General features: G+C 45.6%; 1 protein-coding gene across 1 annotated transcript; it reads right to left on the bottom strand.

Moving 5' to 3' along the window:
* Nucleotides 1-10: 10 nt before the first annotated feature.
* PLOD1 (procollagen-lysine,2-oxoglutarate 5-dioxygenase 1) lies at nt 11-18,821 on the bottom strand. The gene is made up of 19 exons (XM_075437484.1): nt 18,647-18,821; nt 14,063-14,154; nt 13,437-13,573; nt 12,033-12,196; nt 11,416-11,528; nt 9,642-9,705; nt 8,397-8,494; nt 7,963-8,064; nt 7,721-7,852; nt 7,320-7,441; nt 6,525-6,629; nt 5,954-6,079; nt 4,710-4,851; nt 4,063-4,176; nt 3,721-3,786; nt 3,261-3,365; nt 2,707-2,853; nt 2,268-2,393; nt 11-1,987 (listed from the first exon to the last, which is right to left on the bottom strand). Exons 1-19 carry the CDS (start codon nt 18,726-18,728, stop codon nt 1,832-1,834), a joined length of 2,193 nt encoding a protein of 730 aa, XP_075293599.1. The 5' UTR covers nt 18,729-18,821; the 3' UTR covers nt 11-1,831.
* Nucleotides 18,822-19,498: the final 677 nt, after the last annotated feature.

Below are 19,498 nucleotides of genomic sequence, written 5' to 3'. Positions count from 1 at the left end.
ACGGCAGCACCGGGGGTAAGGGTTTAATGCGCGTTCCCTGGCCGAAACGGTACAGCTCGCGTGACAGACTCCCAGTTAATTCCAGTCACCGTACTGGGCAGAGGAAGCACACCACAAAATAAGTGAACAAAAGAAAAAAAAAAACAAACCCGTGCTGAATAAATACAGAACAGCTTTTTGACATCTCAATGATTGGCCGACTGCGTCCCTCCATTTGGTAACAGATAGTTCTGGATTTCAGCCAACAAGATTTATTACCGGTTTACTTTTCAAACTGATTGTCCCTGCCTGGATTCTGGATTTTTCTCCCTTGGGCACACGTGACTGTGTAGCCTTGAAACAGACCTAAAATGCAGATGGAAAGCAGCAGAAAAAGGTCCAAGTCGCCTTCCTCAGGTCCGTTCGAATGGTATCAAGTTCCCTGTCAGAATTCACACGTCTAAAGCTATTCTGCCTGCCTTAATATGACCTGTCGTAGATGAAGGGGCTCTGCACCTGACAATCAGAAAGAAGCTGGAGACACAGAGAACTAAGAGGAAGATTTTTTTTCTACGGACAATCACGATGTGAAGCGTGCTTGTGAACATGCTAGTCTGGCAGACTCAGAGCGTAACGGGGTCTGATAAGCAGAGCAGGTATCTCACAGGCAACGGCAGAAAAGGTTTCTCCCCCTTCCCCCTCTAACCATGGGTCTAGTCTAGACAGATTTTCATACCTATCAGCTCACCACAGTCTCTCAGCACTTTCCAACCACTCATTTCTATCAGCCCTGACCCCACTGCAAAAGTGTCTGCAGTGGACTGTTTTGGTTTGGAATCTCAAATAATAGAAACACTGAATAATGATTTCCTCTATGGACCAGGGAATAGCTCTTTGATGGCCCATTCAAGTTATATGCAAAGAAAATTATCAAAACAATCACTAAGAACTGGAATGAGGCCACCAAAGACCACTGGAACCTCTGGGTTGCTATCCAGAGATTGATTAGAGCTTTTGACAATCTTAACATGGGATACAACTGAGACAATTCAGCAGTGAAGCCCTCCTGACTGATCTAGCTGTTCTCAGCCTTCCCTTAGGTTTTATCTACGCATACCAACGTGGTCTCAATTTGTCTGAGTATGCATGTTCCTTTTAGCTGCAGTAATAGAAGATAGGGAGGCTGTCTTTTATCTCTTCAGCCTAATCCCAGAGGTAAAGTATCATCAGCGGACCTTCCTTTAGCTAACAGGAAGCACCTATATTGCCACTGCTACTGCTTTGAACTTTGTGATACACTTCCAAGGACTGCAAAGAGGTAAGAAATCAGATGATCTTCAGGCTCTTATTACCGAGTTTCATCTGGTATGACATTTAACTGTTATGACTCCTGGAGCCAGCTCCCTGCTTGGTTTATACTTGGAATAGTATCCAGGAATTATTGTCCAGTCCCATATATGCTGTGGATGAAAATGGGCTTCCAGCTACTTGGAGAGAGAGCTTGTGACTTGCCTCCAAAAAGCTGGATTTCCAGTCCAAGAAAGCATTTTTGTAAAGCCAACCAATCAGTGAAGGTTCAAGTAAATCACATTTCCAAGAAACAGCGGATGAGGAGCAGAATCAAAAATGAAGGCACAAAATCTCCTTCCAAATTCTACAGCAATATTCCTAGATATTACCTGCAGTATCAGAGAGGGAGATCTTCCAGTAGTGGAGTCTTAAAATATTGTTAAAAATCAATATCCAAATAGCTTTGATCAATGCCTTAGAAACTCTCAGTAGCATTCCCTGTTTCCACTCAAAGTCAGCAGTGAGCAGGGCCAGGAAAAGGTCCTTCCTGTGAAGCATGGCTCTAAGGGTCAAGAAAGGACACTGCGATATAACGGGTTCCTTTGGTGGTTGGAAGGCCTTCATGATAATGAGTCAGGCGTCCTGGATGCATAAGGGTCCACCCTTTCCGTGGAGCTCGAATGGAGCAATTGTAGCGCAGGAACCGGCAGCCTCCTCCCTGATGGAAACAAAACGAGAGACACATCAGCTTGATAAAAGCACCTCTTAGGAGGAAAGGGTCCCTGACCCTGCTTCTCCTGGCAGCCCTTCTGAAAGGGTGAGAAAGTGCTTGGGGAATCTCCTGTGTCCTGATGCGGTCAAAAATGTTCTACTCTAGCCCAATCATCAAGCACAATCCTTAGTGCGAAGAAGCCAGATATAGGGAAGGGAAGGGTTTTCAGCTGCCCGGACTGCTCAGGAGGCTGTATTGCATTCTTGACGCACTGGCACACACTCACCTCATAGTCTATTCCAACTCGGTTCAAAGCAATGTTAATGGTAAAGGTGGAAGCGTCATGATGGGGCATTAAAGAGGGCTGCTCGTCAGGTTTGTAGCGAACTACAAAGGCCAGCTCAAACTGAGTCTGCAGGAGAGAAGAACAAAGTGCACACCTGTTACAGGGCTATGGTAGTCCATGGCTACTGACCTGCAGAGCAGGGTGTAATATTTAAATTGCATCCCATCGCTAAGAGAGAACGACAACAGTAAGGCAGGAGAACACCACTGGGAAACTGTTATTTCCTGATGCATATACTTAACCACATACTCCAGGGTCAGTTCCTCCACACTGGAAAATAGTATGCAAATTGCTAGGGGATTCTAACAGTCTTTTCACAAACTTGCAACTGGAGGAGGTGCTGAGCTGACCACAAGTTTTGATGCTAAGGTATACGTACCTTGGTATAGTATCCTGGGTACAGTTTCTCTGTGATGGGTGCAATATACTCCAGAAGAAACTTATACCATTCTCTTTCAAAGCCGATTTGGTTCATGTGTATGTCAATAGTCGGGACGTTCTCATACCCTCCTTGTATTCTGCTGTCCTGAAATAGAATCATGAAAATACCCATGAGGATGGGAACCTTGGACCTCAGGAATGAAAGCACTTGTTTCTGGTAACTACAAATAAATATAGCATTTATTTATCAAAATTTCCAGTATGGAAAACTCATTTCGAACAACAAGTAAACCCTAATGTTTGAATATTACCATCAGAAAGGCTGAACATTGTACCTCCAGAGGACATTAAAGAGGACTCAGAAAAACTAATCCATATTTAAGAACATGGACAGAATCACAGAGTTAATCTGGAACAAAAATAAAAGTATTGCCTCCAGTTTGCTGATTTAACTGTGGGGTCTAACGCCTTCTTACACGAGGCACTGCTGCCACCAAATATGCACGGATAATGGTGTGACCCAGAAACCAAAAAGCTCCTGCTTTTTCTTACCTTGTTGTCACCTGTGGACCACTGGCCATAATGTTCCATTTCTTCCACCAGCTCATCACAGGCAGTGTCAGTGAATATGGGGAACCAGTAAACATCTGGGCAGGGCTGCAGAAAGTATACAGGTGAGAATAGCAGAAACAAGGACAGGTGCTTGAGGCAAAAGGAACAAGACTAAACTGACTGTACATTGAGTCAGTTTAAGTGGAAAGGAACTAAAATATTGAGGATATAAATTTGTCTTCTCATTTATGTGCTCCACTTCCACTTAAGATATCTGGAGATGTACCTCCAGAAGAACGACTTGGCTCTAAAAATACTTTCAAGGTCATGTTTCCTCTGGATTTGAAAGACTACAAGGTCGTGTTGAACTGCGTATTCCCGAGAATGACAACAGTGATGATACACGCATTGTCCTGATGCTAATCTCCTATTCTGATGGATACGAGCAACATATTCTTACCGTTTCTACCAATTTCCCTTTCAGAGCTGCAGTGTAGTTTTCATGGATGTACTTTTCTCTCCAGTCCTGCAGTCAAAAGATAAGCAAAGCAGTCATTTCTGTGGGGCCTAGTTAAAGAGGCAATGAAAGCCCAGGCACTGCTGCAGCAGTAGTCACAGGCTTTGAAGATCCAGATGTTACGAATCACATAAACACCCTCTCTTTAAATTCTGTGACTACGCTCCTCATCCCACTCGAGAGACATTGTTCTTACAAAGCCTGGACCTTCCTTACTGGTGCAGTTAGACATCAGATCTTCGCATGCCACACTGCTAAGCCTGCTGTGCATGCAGGTTATCTCACCTCAGGATTGCTGAATATTTGCCAGAGGTCATTGTGGAGGTGAGTTGTCTGATAATTCTCCAGGGACAGTATGTGTCCAAACTGATGCCGATTTGTCAGGTACATAAAGACTCCCTGTAGGACAGAGGGAAACAATCAAGCTTTGCTTCCAGGCCTCACATTTCTGTGACCCACTATGAAATATAGGCACCGGACAGTTCCCCAGTGATGATGGACCTGCCCAAGCTGTTCATTTACTCATTCTTTCTCCTGTCGGCCTTCAGTCTAATCACCACCCTGGATGTGAGGAACTTTGAAAGGTTATAGCCAGAGCCAGTTATTCTGTGCCTCTTGTCAGCCAGGGTTGGAAGCACAGCAGAGCAGTTGCTGTGAGATTAGGTTCTTCCTTCTTGCCCTGTCAACCCCATTTAGAACAGCCTGGAATAGGCCCAAGAACAAAAATGTTACCCGCATTTAATGGTCTCTGGCTCTGTATGGCTTTACAGCAAAACAGAAATCCCCCACTGTTCCAAGCCTGCACAGGACTGAGTAATGCCAGTTCATCCAGCCTCATGCCCTGGCAGAGCTGAATGCCCTGAAACTACTTAATCTTGTCCCCTCCACCCTGGCATGCAGTTCTTCCCTGCCAGCCTCTCTCCTCGACTGACCTGATTCCGAACGTTGTGGCAGAAAGCCATGTCAGCATCCAGCTTGCCACTGTGGAAGAGATCTTCCTGGTCAAGCTCCGATCGCAAAGCCTTGGCTTTAACCATGTAAACGCTGCTGATGTAGGGAACATTCCAAAGCCCACTGAAACACAGGGGTAAAAGAGCAAGACTTGAAATACCACTAAGACGGAAATTGCTGGACTTGACGGGATGGCAGGCAGCACTGCAGTGTCAGCCAGGCTTGCCCAAATAAGCCAACTCAGAACAGTAAGAAGAAACCATACCAACAGGAATTGTAATTCCAGAAAAAAGCACTTTTATCTTCCAGAGCTTTTAAACTGCACAAATGCTAGTCCACTGTGAAAGCAATTAGTTGCTACTGCGTCTTTTTGCTAGGGATGTAATTAATGGCTTGAATCTCTTCCCAGAGAGATCAACATATTTTTTTCCAGTGATTTATAAACCAACCCAGCCAAAAGTATATAAGCTGATTTCCAGCATTTATTGCACATTTAATGGCCTAAAAAGAGAGGGCCTCTCAAGAATACGAATAAACCAACAATTATATTTTGTGTGTCTTCCATTCAAGGATCACCTGGTATTTTATGAAGATTATCTGATAAAGATTAAACAGCACTTTACAGGATTTTAAGGATCACACTAACTATAATCCACAGGTGGGAAAACATGACATAGAATCATAGAACCATAGGTTGGAAAAGACCTCTAAGACCATCAAGTCCAACCATCACCCCAACACCATACATGCCTACTAAACCATATCCTGTAGTGCCACATCTACACGTTTTTTGAACGCCTCCAGGGATGGCAACTCAACCACTTCCCTGCGCAGCCTAATCCAATGCCTGACCACTCTTTCAGTAAATAAATTTTTCTGAAAGAGTGGTCAGGCATTGGAATAGGCTGCGCAGGGAAGTGGTTGAGTCGCCATCATGATTAAGATGTCAACACTATGAGTAAGATGAAGTGATTTCAGCAGAGTCAGGACTCTCAAACTCTTACTCTGATCATAAGAAAATCTGCCCAAAATACATGAGGGTCTCGGCTCAGGGGAGAACACAGAGCAGCTTCCAAATGGGAGAACAGACTTCTTTCCCTTTTCTATACACAAAGACAGTTGTGCGCTCTGGTATTTTGACATTAGCTGGTTTGATGTTAATGTGCTGCAGCAAGCTTTACATTTGAGGGATTATATCAGTAAGAAGCGCTCTTTGCATACTCACACCCTCCGCCTTTGAACAATATCCACATAATCTTCTGAGCGGGCATAGTATCCATCAGGGCTCAACGCTCCCCAGAAATTTGACCACAACTTCTCATGACGGCTTACCAATGGGGCAATCACCAGCCTGTCAGCACAAAAGAAAATGGAATTGCAGGACAGGATGTTACCACAGGAAGAAAAGGAAGAGATTTACAAACCACGGGACTGTAAGAGTTAGACTCTCCCTCACTTACAGAGTTGCTGCTTCTGTTGACTCTTGGAATAAAACTCCACATAAGAAAGGGCAAATATGGTCACAATGTTCTAACTGCACCCTGCAGCAGGTCTCTTAGAATCTGATTTGTTCTAGCGCCTACATAAAGACAAAAACTAGGGACGATTTACATCCACTGCCTAAAATCCAGGGATTACAGTTACAGTAAAAAAAAGACCAAATAAGAGGTGTTTGTGTAACATTCCATCTCTGACACAGCTCTCCTAACGCCTTACACATCTCAGTGATATAAGAGCTCACTGTATTCCTCATGTGAAAGATGACTGGTAAGGATTGCTCAGACCAAAGAACTCACTTGTTCTGTTCGATCAGGATCCTTAGAGTCTCTGTGTTCTTCAGAACTATCTCAGCATCCAGGCTAAAGTAATAGTCACAGTCAGGATCTTTTCTGCACAAATCCCTGTAGCCAGAGAACAAGAAAAGCCACATCAAAATCTTCCTGGAACAGAGCAAGATAAGGGACAGAACACCAGGAATTCCCTCACCTTGTAGTCTAAAGGTTTTTTCTGGGTGCTCAGAGAAGTTCAGTTTAACGTAACAACCCAGAAGGCTAGCACACCAGATCCAATATCCAATAGCACACACTGAGACATCACCAAAATCACAGCCAAAATTTTGCAGACTGGTTCCCCAGTACAAACTGAAGCGGTTTCCATTTACAGGTGGCCCAAATCCAGACCTGAGCTCAAGCTCACACCTCCTGATCACAGACACAAAGATACTCTGCCACTAGCTCTCAGTTCTACTACTAGCCTCCTTCTCTTCAGAGATACAGGGGCATATTCTTTGTGATCTATAACTGGGCACAGAGACTGCTTGATGATGGTGGGAGATACAGGGCTATCATTCTAACAGAGCAAAGGACCACTGAGAATTTGGTTTCTGAAACTGGAGAAAGGGAGCTGGTATTAGGGATGATTTTTTTCCAATATATAATGAGCATGGAGAGTTAATGCTAGGAAAATTGAACAAAGAGGGTGACTGAAAGAAGAGAAGCATCTACTTGATAGTGATGATACTCAGAACTGGACTGCCTGAGTGTGGAGACAGGCTGACTCTGCTAGCCATCATGTACAGCCACTTCACTTACATGCCCAAGTTACGCGCCTCAGCATTCTCCACCTCATCATCTGGTCCAATCACTTTGATGGCGAGATATTCTTTGCCATGCTCTTTAACGAAAGAGTCCACCTGCATCAAGTGATGTTGCTCCTACGTCAAAGGAAAAATAAGGAAAAACAGATGAGATGGGCTCGTCCCAGGCTGCTCAGCCTCCTGTTCCTGAAAATGCCAAACCAGATAAGCACCAGTTATTCCTACTTCCACATCTTTACAGCTGGATAGAGCTATCTTACAGGTGCCACTGCAGATAAGTACTGGGATTACAGAGCATGGAAGTCTAGTCAAAGGTTGCACAGGTGCCTAGAGTACAGGAGGAGGTATACATTTTCCCCACATTTGCTAAGGCCATCACAGGCCAGCTTTACTTACATGATTGTGAATGAAGAGCTGGATTCGTTGCTTTGGGTAATGCAGGTTACGAAGCCGCAAGAAAAACTGGGAGAGGAATGGGGTGGGCTGCTCGATGAAAATGCCAATCAGAATCATTGGCAATGCCTCATCCTGTATTCAGTGAGAAGAGAAGTGGTGGCTCAGGTACCACATCAGACACATGAGATCCCACTGTAATTGTAAGACTTGTCTTGAGAGCTTTGAATAGACATTAGCCTTACCTTAAACCCTGTGAGGCTTCGCAGACCTTCATCACACACAGTGCAGCCAGTCTCAAATGTCCATATTTGAGGAATGTAGTTTCCCAGGTAGTTCAGCTGCAGCTGCAAAACGCAATTTGCCACGTTACGCATTACAGGGCAGGGGAATTTCTTTGCATCCACCACCAGTGTAAGATCATGTTTCATCAGAACTTCACTTACCTTCTTGGACTAAAGAATCTGAAAAGCATGACAGCCTGAGGGTCCAGTTATACACTGACCCTTGAATCAGACCCATCTTGCTGCTATGGACCTGGACCACTTGCTGTTTCTCAAATATAAATGCACACAGGGAAAGTCAATATACGGGAAGACAGTAACCTGATACACTCGAGCCTAAAGGGTCGCTTTGCAACAACTACATACAAAATCTTTCTCTTGGGATGCCCACTTACCTTGGTGGGTCCATTTCCATGAATCACCACAGGCAGAGTGTCGTATAACAAGTTTCTTGCTCTCACTTGTGAGTTTTCAAACTTCAGAACTACCTCATCTGGAAATGACATTGCCATCATGTTATCAGAGGAAGGCTTTTACTGATTTATATCAACAGCACAATACCTCATTTCTACCAAACAACTGCTGAAAAATGAAAGCATGGATGTGGATAAGCATGCACAAGTAGTTAAAGGGCTACAGACCACAGCCAGAAAGGAGCAAAAATGTTCAGAATGATCCTGTAAGGTAACAGGAGGATGGCTGGGATGTTGGACAAAGAATGGAGCTTGCTGTGCTGGGCTGACAAATACGCCTTCTACTTGGAATTGTCAGAAGGCACACTGACACAGTCTTTCAGAACTGACATTGACAAATTGCGCATGCAGTGAGGAACAGCTATTGATGGCCAGGGAGGACTCAGGCCCTTCTCACCTAAGCATTCTATGCACCTGCCATCTCTCTTTTCCACCCGTGATAAAAGCCAACCCTCCTCGGAGAGATCATCCAACATGTCTCCTCAACACAACCACACAAAATCCTTTGCAACACAGACCAGAAGACAGACTAGCTCCAGCCTATCATTGTTATAATGAGCACAGGGGCCAAAAAACTACATCGCCATTATCACTTTTTACCTGACTGGAATAAAGATGGATTGGTGCAAAATTATAAACTGAAAACATTAGGCAGCAGTGTCAGGAGAGTAAGTGAATCACTTCTGCCAGAACTAGCAAAATCAATCAATCAGCATATCAGGTCAGACGCCCGGTATGGTTGGTGAGCGCTCACAGGCAGCGTCTGGCTGCACCTCACCTTCTATGGCATTCCAGACACAGTTCTGAAACGGAAAGACAGGCAAGCCCTAGGCAGGGTGGTGTGTTATTACTTGCACTGAAGCCCCTCCCAGTTTCAGTCCCCAAGGCTAATGCAATCCGACATGCCTGGAGATCAAAGGGGCAAGGAGGTGTAAGATGGAAAACCTGACCTGCATTCCCTGAGGTGAAGAGGGAATTGCCATGAGAACCTAGTTGGTCGCAGTGGAATTGCAAATAAGTGCCAGAGCTCTGGCAGAGGCTTTTTACTTAGCTTATTCTCCAGGGACAGGAATTTCTGAAATTTAATCCCTTCAGCTACAACTTTATTTCTGGTATCAATACGCAGTTGCATTCCAAGAAGAAATGAGCTTCCTCCTTCCATCTCACCTAATGCTCCATTTAGGTTTTGGAAGATCCGGCTTCTTTGGTCTAGACTGATGTTGATGCTTTCCTTTAAAAGAATGAGATAAATAAACTTAATTAGAACAAAAGTGGGCATCCATTCTTTACATGTGAGAGACCCTATGCTGAGCAAAGATATATCACATTCCTATAATCATTTCCATACTCTCCAAGCTCTGAAGCCTAAAATGCTCCCAGCTAATTATCATTGTCACTGGAATCTGGGACAATTTGACCTTTTCTAAAACAATTTAAACATATTGTATTAGGCAAAACCACGCAAACAAACACTTTAAAGCTGCTGTGGGTGTGCCAATAATAATACGCAGCATATTAATGAAGTACACTTGCAGCACAGTCATATAAAACCCATGTATAATAGGTGGGAATGCCAAGATAGCAAAAACATCTGCTGTGAAGAGTTTCTTGCCATCTATCCACATGGCAAGCATTACCCCAAGTGTTGCCCCAGGTACCAGTGTCAAACCAGAACACAGTAAGGATGCAAGGCCAGCTTGCGCAATCTTTGCTTTTACTCCCTGCTGCAAGTCACACTCTGACTGGATTTTTATCAGACTAAAATCCAGCTCTGACTTAACAGAGTCATTGTCCCTCCAGGCATCTATAAAGATTGATCACTGGAAAGGACAGCAGGGTGCTAACATCCGCTGTCTGAACGCCAAGTCAGTGGAATTACTCAGCCTTTGTGTGGCACAGGGCCAGAACTGCATATGAGAACACTAAAGGAACTGTTCATATTAAAATATCATGGGCCATATGCAGATTGGGGGAAGTAAAAAAGTGCAGCTGTTCTGAATTTTTTACCAGCCCAGCTGGAAAAAAGTACAACTCCTTCTCTAACCAGTCTGAAAGCAGTTTCCTATTTCCACTGTTTCCTCTTGACTTTGCAGTTACAGTTCGCCTTCTTAGTTCCCATGCATTTGTGGTGTCCCCCAGAGACAGACTGCACTAGTGCATAACACAGAACTGGGCAGGCACAACACAAGCTGAGTCATCCTGCGGGTTGGACGATTCGACCAGTGCACCACACGGTGCTGGAATGGCGATGATGCTTCCAGGGTCCACTCCAGGCTTCTGCATGACGTTATGTGGCATGCTACATAGGCTGACGCAGACTGTCTCGGTCAGGATCTGGGGGTGTTTGCTGAAGGCAGTGGCTGCCTCTTTGTCCAGCAGAGCTACACACTGTGATGCCTACGGTCCCTGTCCGGCGGCACAACAAAGGCTGTGAGCCTTTGTTCCGTTCATCACCTCATATCTTCTCAGGGCCCACCTGTCCCTTTACCTACAATGTACTTCAGTGCTAGGTTGGAGATTTCTAAGTCGGCACTGCACTCTGCAGGGACGATACACACCTGCAGCCTGGGTCTCACATCCCCTGAGAGGAGACTGGTTAGTTCTGCCACACTCAGCAGCTTTAAACATCAGCACACACAGATACTGGTTTCCAGTAAGACTTGCTTTAAGTCACCTATCTTCCCATTCATATTCGAAGCGTAAATATAAAAACTGCTAATAACAGAACAAGGGTGTAGTGCCTAGAATGCAAATTTTCAGCAGGGAAATGAGTAAGTGGACATACTATGGGCCTTTTCCATGTCAGGATGCCAGAACAGTAATTAAGAGTCAATATGTATGTGATTAACTTCTTTTACTGTCAACAGAGATGCTGCACAGAGGATTAACAGCAATGCTTCTCACATAACTCCTCCTAAGACCAAAATCTAGCTATACCCACTCTTTTTTCTGGATCCAAGAAGACATTTGTATAGAAGAGCTGGTCACTGTCATCATCCTGCCCTTTCCACTCCTCCACAAGCTTCTTCAGGTTTGGAGCATAACCTATGAAGCCTGTGGGAATAAGTATGAAGAGGTGTTGCAACTCAGACAACCAAAAAAGGAATGTTCTCCTGTACACACATCCTCTCACTTCTTTCACACAAAGTCTCACTCCACTCTGCGGTGCCGCACAGATACACTAGCTTTCAGCAAAAGCATGTGCAGACCACAATTCCCAACATGGAATGACATGAGCATGGAACCTGTTAATCTTCAGCATCAGAAAAATTGAGATACCCACACCCTGAACGACCATTCTCACTGAAAAGGGAGAAGGGATAGGGAGCAGGTTCCTGTCCTCTACATGCAATTCATAGCTATGGTCCCTCTGCAGGTAAAAGACAGGAGCATTGTTAGTCTTTCCATTATGGCCAGCTATGCACAGGGCTTCAGCTTGCACCATCTTCTACAAAGGCGGTTTCCACACGTGGTCCCTTGCTACTTCTCCCAAAAGCCTTCTAATAGGAGGAAAAAGCTGACAGAGGTTCTCAGCTGAAAGAAGATTCTGCGTCTTACCTCCAGAACCCAGGAAGCGCTTTCCATCTCGCACCTGAGGGTACTTGGCTTCCAGCCTTCTGTCAGGATAGATGTAGTTCTCTGCTGAGAAGACCACCTTGCTCTTGGCTTGTCTGAACTTCTTCAGCAGTTCTGTGGGGCCCGAAGCAAAGAGTACATCATAGCTAAAGACAGACAAGAAAGGGACAGAAAGGAAGGGAGTCAGCAAAACATGTCAGCATGAAAAGTTTCTGGAAACAGCCAGTTCTTTAGGAATCCCTTTCTTTTAGTTCTGCTTCACAGTTTTACATGTTTTTGTCATAATTATAGCTAATTAAAGTGTAATCTTATTCATAAAGTGGAAGATGTTACTTTCCACTGCAGAGGATTCCACACTGGATTGGGGCAACTTGTGCCCATTCTTGCTTTTACAAAGTTTCACTGATGATAAAACCAAATCTTCCAAGCTGCGAAACTTGCTGATCTCTTCTTGCTTTTCCCTGACTTGGAACTGTGAAGCCTTGGTGCCCTCGCTGTTTGTAACAACTTTTTACTTTTTGGAGGAAGAAGTACTCTGCCCTTCCTTTCTACATTAAACAAACCCATAGGTCATGCTTTTTACATCCTTTGGCATCCTGTCACACTCCACTGAGCACCCTACAAATCTTCAGGAGAAACCTATACTGGACACCACTCACTGGATGCTGCACTCCAGCCGCTATCTCTTCAGTACTGGGTAGAACTCACTTACTCCCATGCCACACTCTCAGAATGAGACTTGTATTTTCTCCAAGAGGATTTGCACACTTCAAAGTCATTTTGGTGAGTGAAAAAGTTGCTCATTACAGAGATTAATCATTCCCAACTTCTCTGAACACACACAGACATTCAGAGCTGCAAAAGATGCTCCCTCTGCCACAGGAGCTAGAGACAGACACAGGGATCCCAGCCCTGCCTGCTGCTGGGCATATGAAAAGACAATGAGACTCCAAATTGTCCTTCTCCCTCTTCACATTTCTCTGGCAGGCTAATTGTTGGCTCTTGGGATTGTATAACAGCCTGCCTCACCTTATAAAACAAATAATTCTGGTAAGAAAGGCCTGCCTAGATCCACAGAAATCATCTGTTCATTCTCTGCAGACAGAGGCAGCCAAATTCCACCCTGGCAGAAACGGGTATAATGCTATCAACTTATGCATGAGTTGGAATCAGCCTGTTCTGGTCTGACCCTCCCAGCTGCCACGGATGCAGCTCTGAGCAACTCTCAGGCCACTGCAGAGAATTTGGGGAGGGGGGGGTGGAGGGAATGGAGGAGGTCTGGACACACCTTCCAAAAGCAACCTACTTCACAGTTAATTTCTTAGTAAGAACGTGTCCAAACAGCCTTATGATTCAGTTCATGGCAAATACTTTCCAACTCATTACCTTTCTACGAAAAGGATGATCAACTCTTCCTTATCCGCATGCTGCTTCAAAGCTGATTTCAAGAGACGGACCTTTTGCCCACCTCCTGCTGGCTTCTCGTCGTCTCCACCCTGCCATTCCTCATCCAGCCCCAGCACCTACAGAACAACAGGCACAGGGTCTACTGAACAGGTCACTTTCCCAGCAAGACTCACAGGCAAGGACCAGAACTCACAACCTTCCTAGTCCTGATAACTCCCAGTGCAAATCACAACAGAAAAAACAGCACCAGGACAGACGGATACCAGCCTTTGAACCATTCTCTGGGACGGACAGTAACACAGAGCACAGTAACAAAGCACTCTGAGCAACAGGGACAGGAGCACACTCTGTACTGTGTGTTTTGGCATTACAATGGAAAAGTGCCACAGGGCTCCCTTAAGCAGGACTTATGGATCTCACCTCAAGCCAATACTCAGGATGGAATAAGAGTCTGCTGCAAAAATGCCCCAGTCACAGTATTTTTCAGCCAGCTGCATAAGTGTGCTCTCTTTAGCTTTTATTTAATTACTTTGTGGCCAAGTCTTATCCATTCCACACTTCAAAATTCCCTTTGACCAACCACCACTGAGGCTGCTAGCCATCACCTGGACTTCGTAGTTGAAGAATTGGGCTGATCTTCTGAAGCGTTGGAATCCCTCGGTTTGCTTAGTGGCAACAGTAAGAACCAGCAGGTTTTCTGCATACAGGAGAAAGCACAAGAGACACATTCAACTTGCGTTGTTTCCACAACCATCTGTTTGAAGAGGCTTTCCTATCAGATACTGAGCCAAGGTAGGGATCAATAGTCTTAAAGGTACTTGACAGATTTGACAAAAGGGAAGCCAAAATCCAACCACTGAGAAGCAAAGTGACTTTCCCAGTACATTAAGTCGATCGTGAAACCAGCAATAGAATCCAGGAGTCCCAACTTTTGCGCAGTCACTGCTGTTCACAGACACAGGTTATGGTTGTCCTATGTGCCATCGACAGATGTGCAGGTTCATTTTAAATCAGGAAAGGGAGGTAGTCTCACTGTGGAGCTATCCTATCCTGCTGAGAAGAAAACAGCTTGCTTACACCTCACCCAATTATCTCTACAATGTACAATGTTAAGGACTGCAGGTGTTCTCACTGCCCACAGGGCTTCAACCTCAGCAAGGAAACCAGCTTCAGACCCTACTTATCTGCTGCCTGGATTTTCTTGGCAACAACTCATCAAAGATTCGTAGAGAGGAAAAAAAGAAAGCATGGATGTAGCCAATGTTTTAATGGAGGAACTAACTATTACAGGGAACAGAACTTAGAAAAGGTGCCCTCAAATTTCAGTGTTTAATTGAATAACCCAAAACTAATTGCAGCACAAGCAAGACTGCTCCTTTGCAGTGGAGATTAGAACTTAGTCCTGGGTCATGAACTTAGTCTTGTAAAGACACAATTTAATTGCCCGAGTTATGAGCTAGAAAAGGAAAATATAATGTATTAAGTGTTTTTTTGCCGTGCTATTGAAAGCTACAATTCTCTCACACAGAGTATGAAGGAAATTAAACTTGAAGATAAAAAATAGAACTACTACAAATTGCCCATTTGGAAGTCATCATTTAGTGCAGTTGGCTTCCTGTTCCCCACAGAGCTGCTTTTTTGTCACTCAGCATTGACTGGGTGAAGAGAAGACCAAAATTAGGCTTAATGTTATTATTCCCCCTCTATGGCTGCTCCAGTTTTCTACTGCATTACTGAGGTGTTTTCCAGATTTTTTCATACATACACAATGTGAATTTAATTCTGCCATAACTATCATTTACGTTCTCCTCCCAAACTTGCTTTTCATTTCCAGTCCCTTAAAAATTACAAAGCTAAATCCCGAAGTTCTCTTTCAGAAGTTTCTCTGTAGTACCACCGGAATATAGTTTTTTTGTGGAAGCTCTGGTTTCTTCATAGTAATGATTAAATGCTATACTTCATATTAACATTTTTGCTTAAGTAGCAATTTGTATAGGCTCTGGCAACAGTGCTTAAATGCAAATCCTGGCCATCCGATTTTAACATCAGAAAATACCAGGAAAAACTGAAAGCACATTTTCTTGGCTTGAGCAGCTTCTTTTGGAACAATCATTTTTTTTCAATGGATATACCAGATGCATCTTCCTAGTGTACCCAACTGATACTCTGTCTGATCTTAGAGAGGAAGGATCTAGGAGCTGGAGTCCTAGATAGACCTGGCAAAGGCAGCAAAAGTAAAAAACAAGCGTAAGACTCCAAGCTAGGGAGAAAGCGGATCTTCCCAAGGAAATTCCTAAAATCCTTTACCTGCATCAGAATAAAAAGAGATTGAGAACAGTCAGTGGAAGGTCAGTTCTAATTGTATTTTGTTAGACATTCACACAGACAGATAAAGGGAGTGACAAACAAAAGAATGTGAATCCTGCATTTGTGCAGTTTTTAAAGGCAGATTTTTAGACCTGTGAAGTGCATTCCTAATCCAGCTCCTCTAGCATACTAAAGTTCCTCGTGTCCTGTCCAGTCACAGAGGGCAACAAATGAGTAAAATATGTATCTCCTCAGGGAGCATGTTAAAGCCATTAAAGTTTCTAGCCATACGATGGCATGCAGAAAACCGTGGCAGCTTTATCAGATAGCTCTGAGCTCATGGTTTCTGAGAAGGTGAAGATCATACTGCCAATGAAGAGGGGGGCAAATGCAGGCTTGCCAGAGAGGAACGTAAAGACAAACACCAAATCCCAGCACCTGAAAGGAGAGGAGAAAGCATATGATAATGATAAAAGAAGGAAAGAAAGAAAAGAGCCTGGCTGCTATGCAATTATTCCAGCCTGAATTCTCAGATGTCTCACATTAAATAAATCACTAATTTATTTTCATGCTGTCACCCCAAGAAAGCAAGAAACTGTTTATGATATGAATGCCAGAAGTTTGCTGGACGCGACGCAAGAGCTAAAGGCTCACACGGATGAACAGGAAGTGGTGTCCTATTCCTAAGACAGAAAAGGTTTCACCATGCAGTGCGTGAACTCGCTGGAGCATGAAAAAGCCAGCAGAGACAACTAACCTCCCGAGCAGAATCCCAAGTCAGACTCCCTTCTCATTACTGGTCTGTGGGGCAGGACTCTGAGAGACATTAAGCTTGGTTTATGTCCTGAGAAATCTCTGCAGTAGCGAGAGCTTTCCATCCCAAGAGACATTCCTCCAGTCCAGCACTAGAAGCTTGTGCTGAGCTATGCTGCCTCTGCTCCTTCTCCTTTAACCCTTTTTTCTCTTTCTCAAAGATTTTGCTGAACACTGGTGCAGCTGATAGGTATTTCCGGAGGCAGACCAGTAAACCCTTTTAATTTCAGTATCACACACAGGCATTTTGAAACCTCCAAAACCAGATTTATGCTTCCCTATTTTCCAAGTCACAGTTACTTTTTGTACATAGAAATGGTAGCCTGTTTTGTTAAGCTGTGCCTCCCGGGCCCAGAGACTCCTTGGGCCACGCTGACAATAAGAAATCATATAAATACATTTAATAATGCTATGGCTGCAAAATATGAACACAGTGTGGCTAACAAAGCAACCAATGGACTTGGAACCAGGGGAGCTGGACTGTACTGCTAGCTCTGCTATGCAACAAGCAGCCAGTCTTTCTATCCCTGTGTTCTTCCATCTGTAGAATGGTAATAGTGGACATTTACCAATTTTGTGAGGTTTTTTTGAGCACTATAGATTAAAAGGATTCTGCAGGGACAAAGCATTGGAACAGGAACTCTGATGTCAACATCACAGTGAAATGACTGGGTAGGCTTCTGAGTTTTTACTGAGAGCAAACATCAGTGACAAGATGAGTTCAGTAACAAAAAATTTCAGAGTTATTTACTTCTGCGCTGACTCTACAGGGAAAGCACAGCTGCAGCTGCATTTTAGGACAAGGAATGAATTTATCCCTAGGCTGTGCTTTGGGAAATCTTACTATGCCACTTCCTGTTAAGACTGTCCAAGAAAATATCATTAATTCGGGGATCAAAGAGAAAAAAAAAATCAGTGCACAAGTGGATAATATAATCTCTATACTAGATTTACATTTATGAAAGCTTTTTTTAAAAGATCCAATCAGCTACAAATAACTATGCTTAGAGCTTTTGCGGAGATCTAAAAGAACACACAAGAGCGGAGACAGGTATCCTTGTTCTCATATTACTCTGGGGAAGCTGAGGCACAGAAAAGGTAAGGCATTTTTGCTTTGAACCAAGCCAGAAGCGACGGGTTCAGAAAGCAGTTAATTCCAAATCCCCCTTGCTAACCAACAAACCTCATTCTCTTTTACCAGCACCCAATTTGATACCTCTAGTGTGCTCTAAAACCTTACTAAAAACATGGAAGATGTGAGGTGTGTAAGCAAGACAGGACAACACAGAGATTAATTTCTTACTTACATTTGTCTAATACCTATCCTAAATGATAATGATTTTGCTTTAGCTATGCCACTATAGCTAAAGAAGTCCCCTTCCAACACTCCTATGAATACCCATTAACCGTATTATTAAGTAATATATACAGTAAAGGTAAATACAGCAGAATCACGTATTGTGAAGGGATATATTCTAGGTAAGAAGAGGAAATCGCCTCTTAATTGCCACTTCTCTAATGAAGACAGAGATAATTCTCCAAACTTCTTGGCAGAGTGACAGCGTGTGAAACTCTCTGTCAGTCTGGCTGACATTCCGCAGCTGCCCTAATCCTCCAGTGTTCCACCAACCACTCTTCCGAGCATCTACCAACTCGTTATGTGGGGACAGACTGATGGTTCTTAGGAGCATCCCGGATCTCAGGTCACAGCGTGGCCAGTCTGAGATCCTGTGCTCTCTGTTGCCCAACTCTTGAACTGTCTAAGTTCAGAAGGGGGAAGGGCTGACCCAGGCGGGATGCAGCCCGAGGGCCTGTGAGGACTTTACTGGGATGAAGTGGTGCGCAAGGCTCGCCTCACGCAGCCCGGAGCTGTGAGCGCCCGCCTGCTCCCCGAGGCCCTCCAGAGGCATGTGCGCAGCCCACCCACGCCAGTCTCCGGGCGGGCAGCAGGCTGCGGGTGCCGCCCGGGGGCTCGGGCTCTGCGGCGGGCACTGCTCTCGGCTCGGGCGGTGGCAGCAGCCCGGCCGCCAGCCCCCCGCCCCCCACCGCCCCGGGGCAGCCCCCCTTACCTTCCCGCTGGGAGGCCCGGCCGCCCCCCGCCCCGAGCAGCGCCAGCACCGCCCAGGGCAGCAGCAGCGCCGGAGGCACCATGGAGGCGGGTTCCCCGCGGGGTCCCGGCCCGGGAGCCGGCACCGACCCGGGGCGCTGCCTTGCGGGACGGGCCCGGGCTCCGCTCCGCTCCGCTGGGACCCGCCGGACGGCGGCTCTGGAAGGCTCCGGGGCTGCCGGAGCCTGTGCCACGCACCAGACCCGCCCGGCGGGGACGGGCGGAGGAAGCGGGGAGGCGGCGGCTCCTCCTCCCGGGCCGCCCCGGCCCCCGCGCGAGGCAGGGAGGCAGCTGGGGCCGCCCGGGGAGCGGGAGCCGGCGGCGGGGCCGCAGCGTCTGCCCAGCCGGGACGCGCCCACCCGCGACGGGGACGCGGGGCCCGCGGGGCTGGGGCCCGCAGCTGCTGCGGCCTCCCCGGGGACGCAGGGGACACGGGGCGGCGGGGCCGCAGGGCAGAAGCGGGCAATGACCAAAGCGAGCCGGCCCGGGGGCAGAGGGCTGGCTTCCCAGCCGGCCCCAGGCAGCGCGGGGCGGCAGCGGGCGGACACGCTCGTTCGGTGTGAAAATAGCAAACCAGAAACGGATTATGCACGGGTCCGGAAACTGGAAGCCCTTATTAAATACCTTCTTTCCACCTCTCACCTCACAGAATCATAGAATGGTAAGGGTTGGAAGGGACCTTCAAGATCATCTGGTCATCTCTTTCCTTGGGGAACACAAAACCTGCTGCTATCTGGTTTCCTGAACGAACTGCTTTTCCCTGGCCATATATACATCTCTACTTCTTAACACTTACCTCTTTGTCCTTATGCTG

This window comes from Opisthocomus hoazin, chromosome 16, assembly GCF_030867145.1.
Source record: "Opisthocomus hoazin isolate bOpiHoa1 chromosome 16, bOpiHoa1.hap1, whole genome shotgun sequence".
NCBI lineage: Eukaryota > Metazoa > Chordata > Aves > Opisthocomiformes > Opisthocomidae > Opisthocomus > Opisthocomus hoazin.
This window is presented reverse-complemented; position numbering and strand designations above follow the sequence as displayed.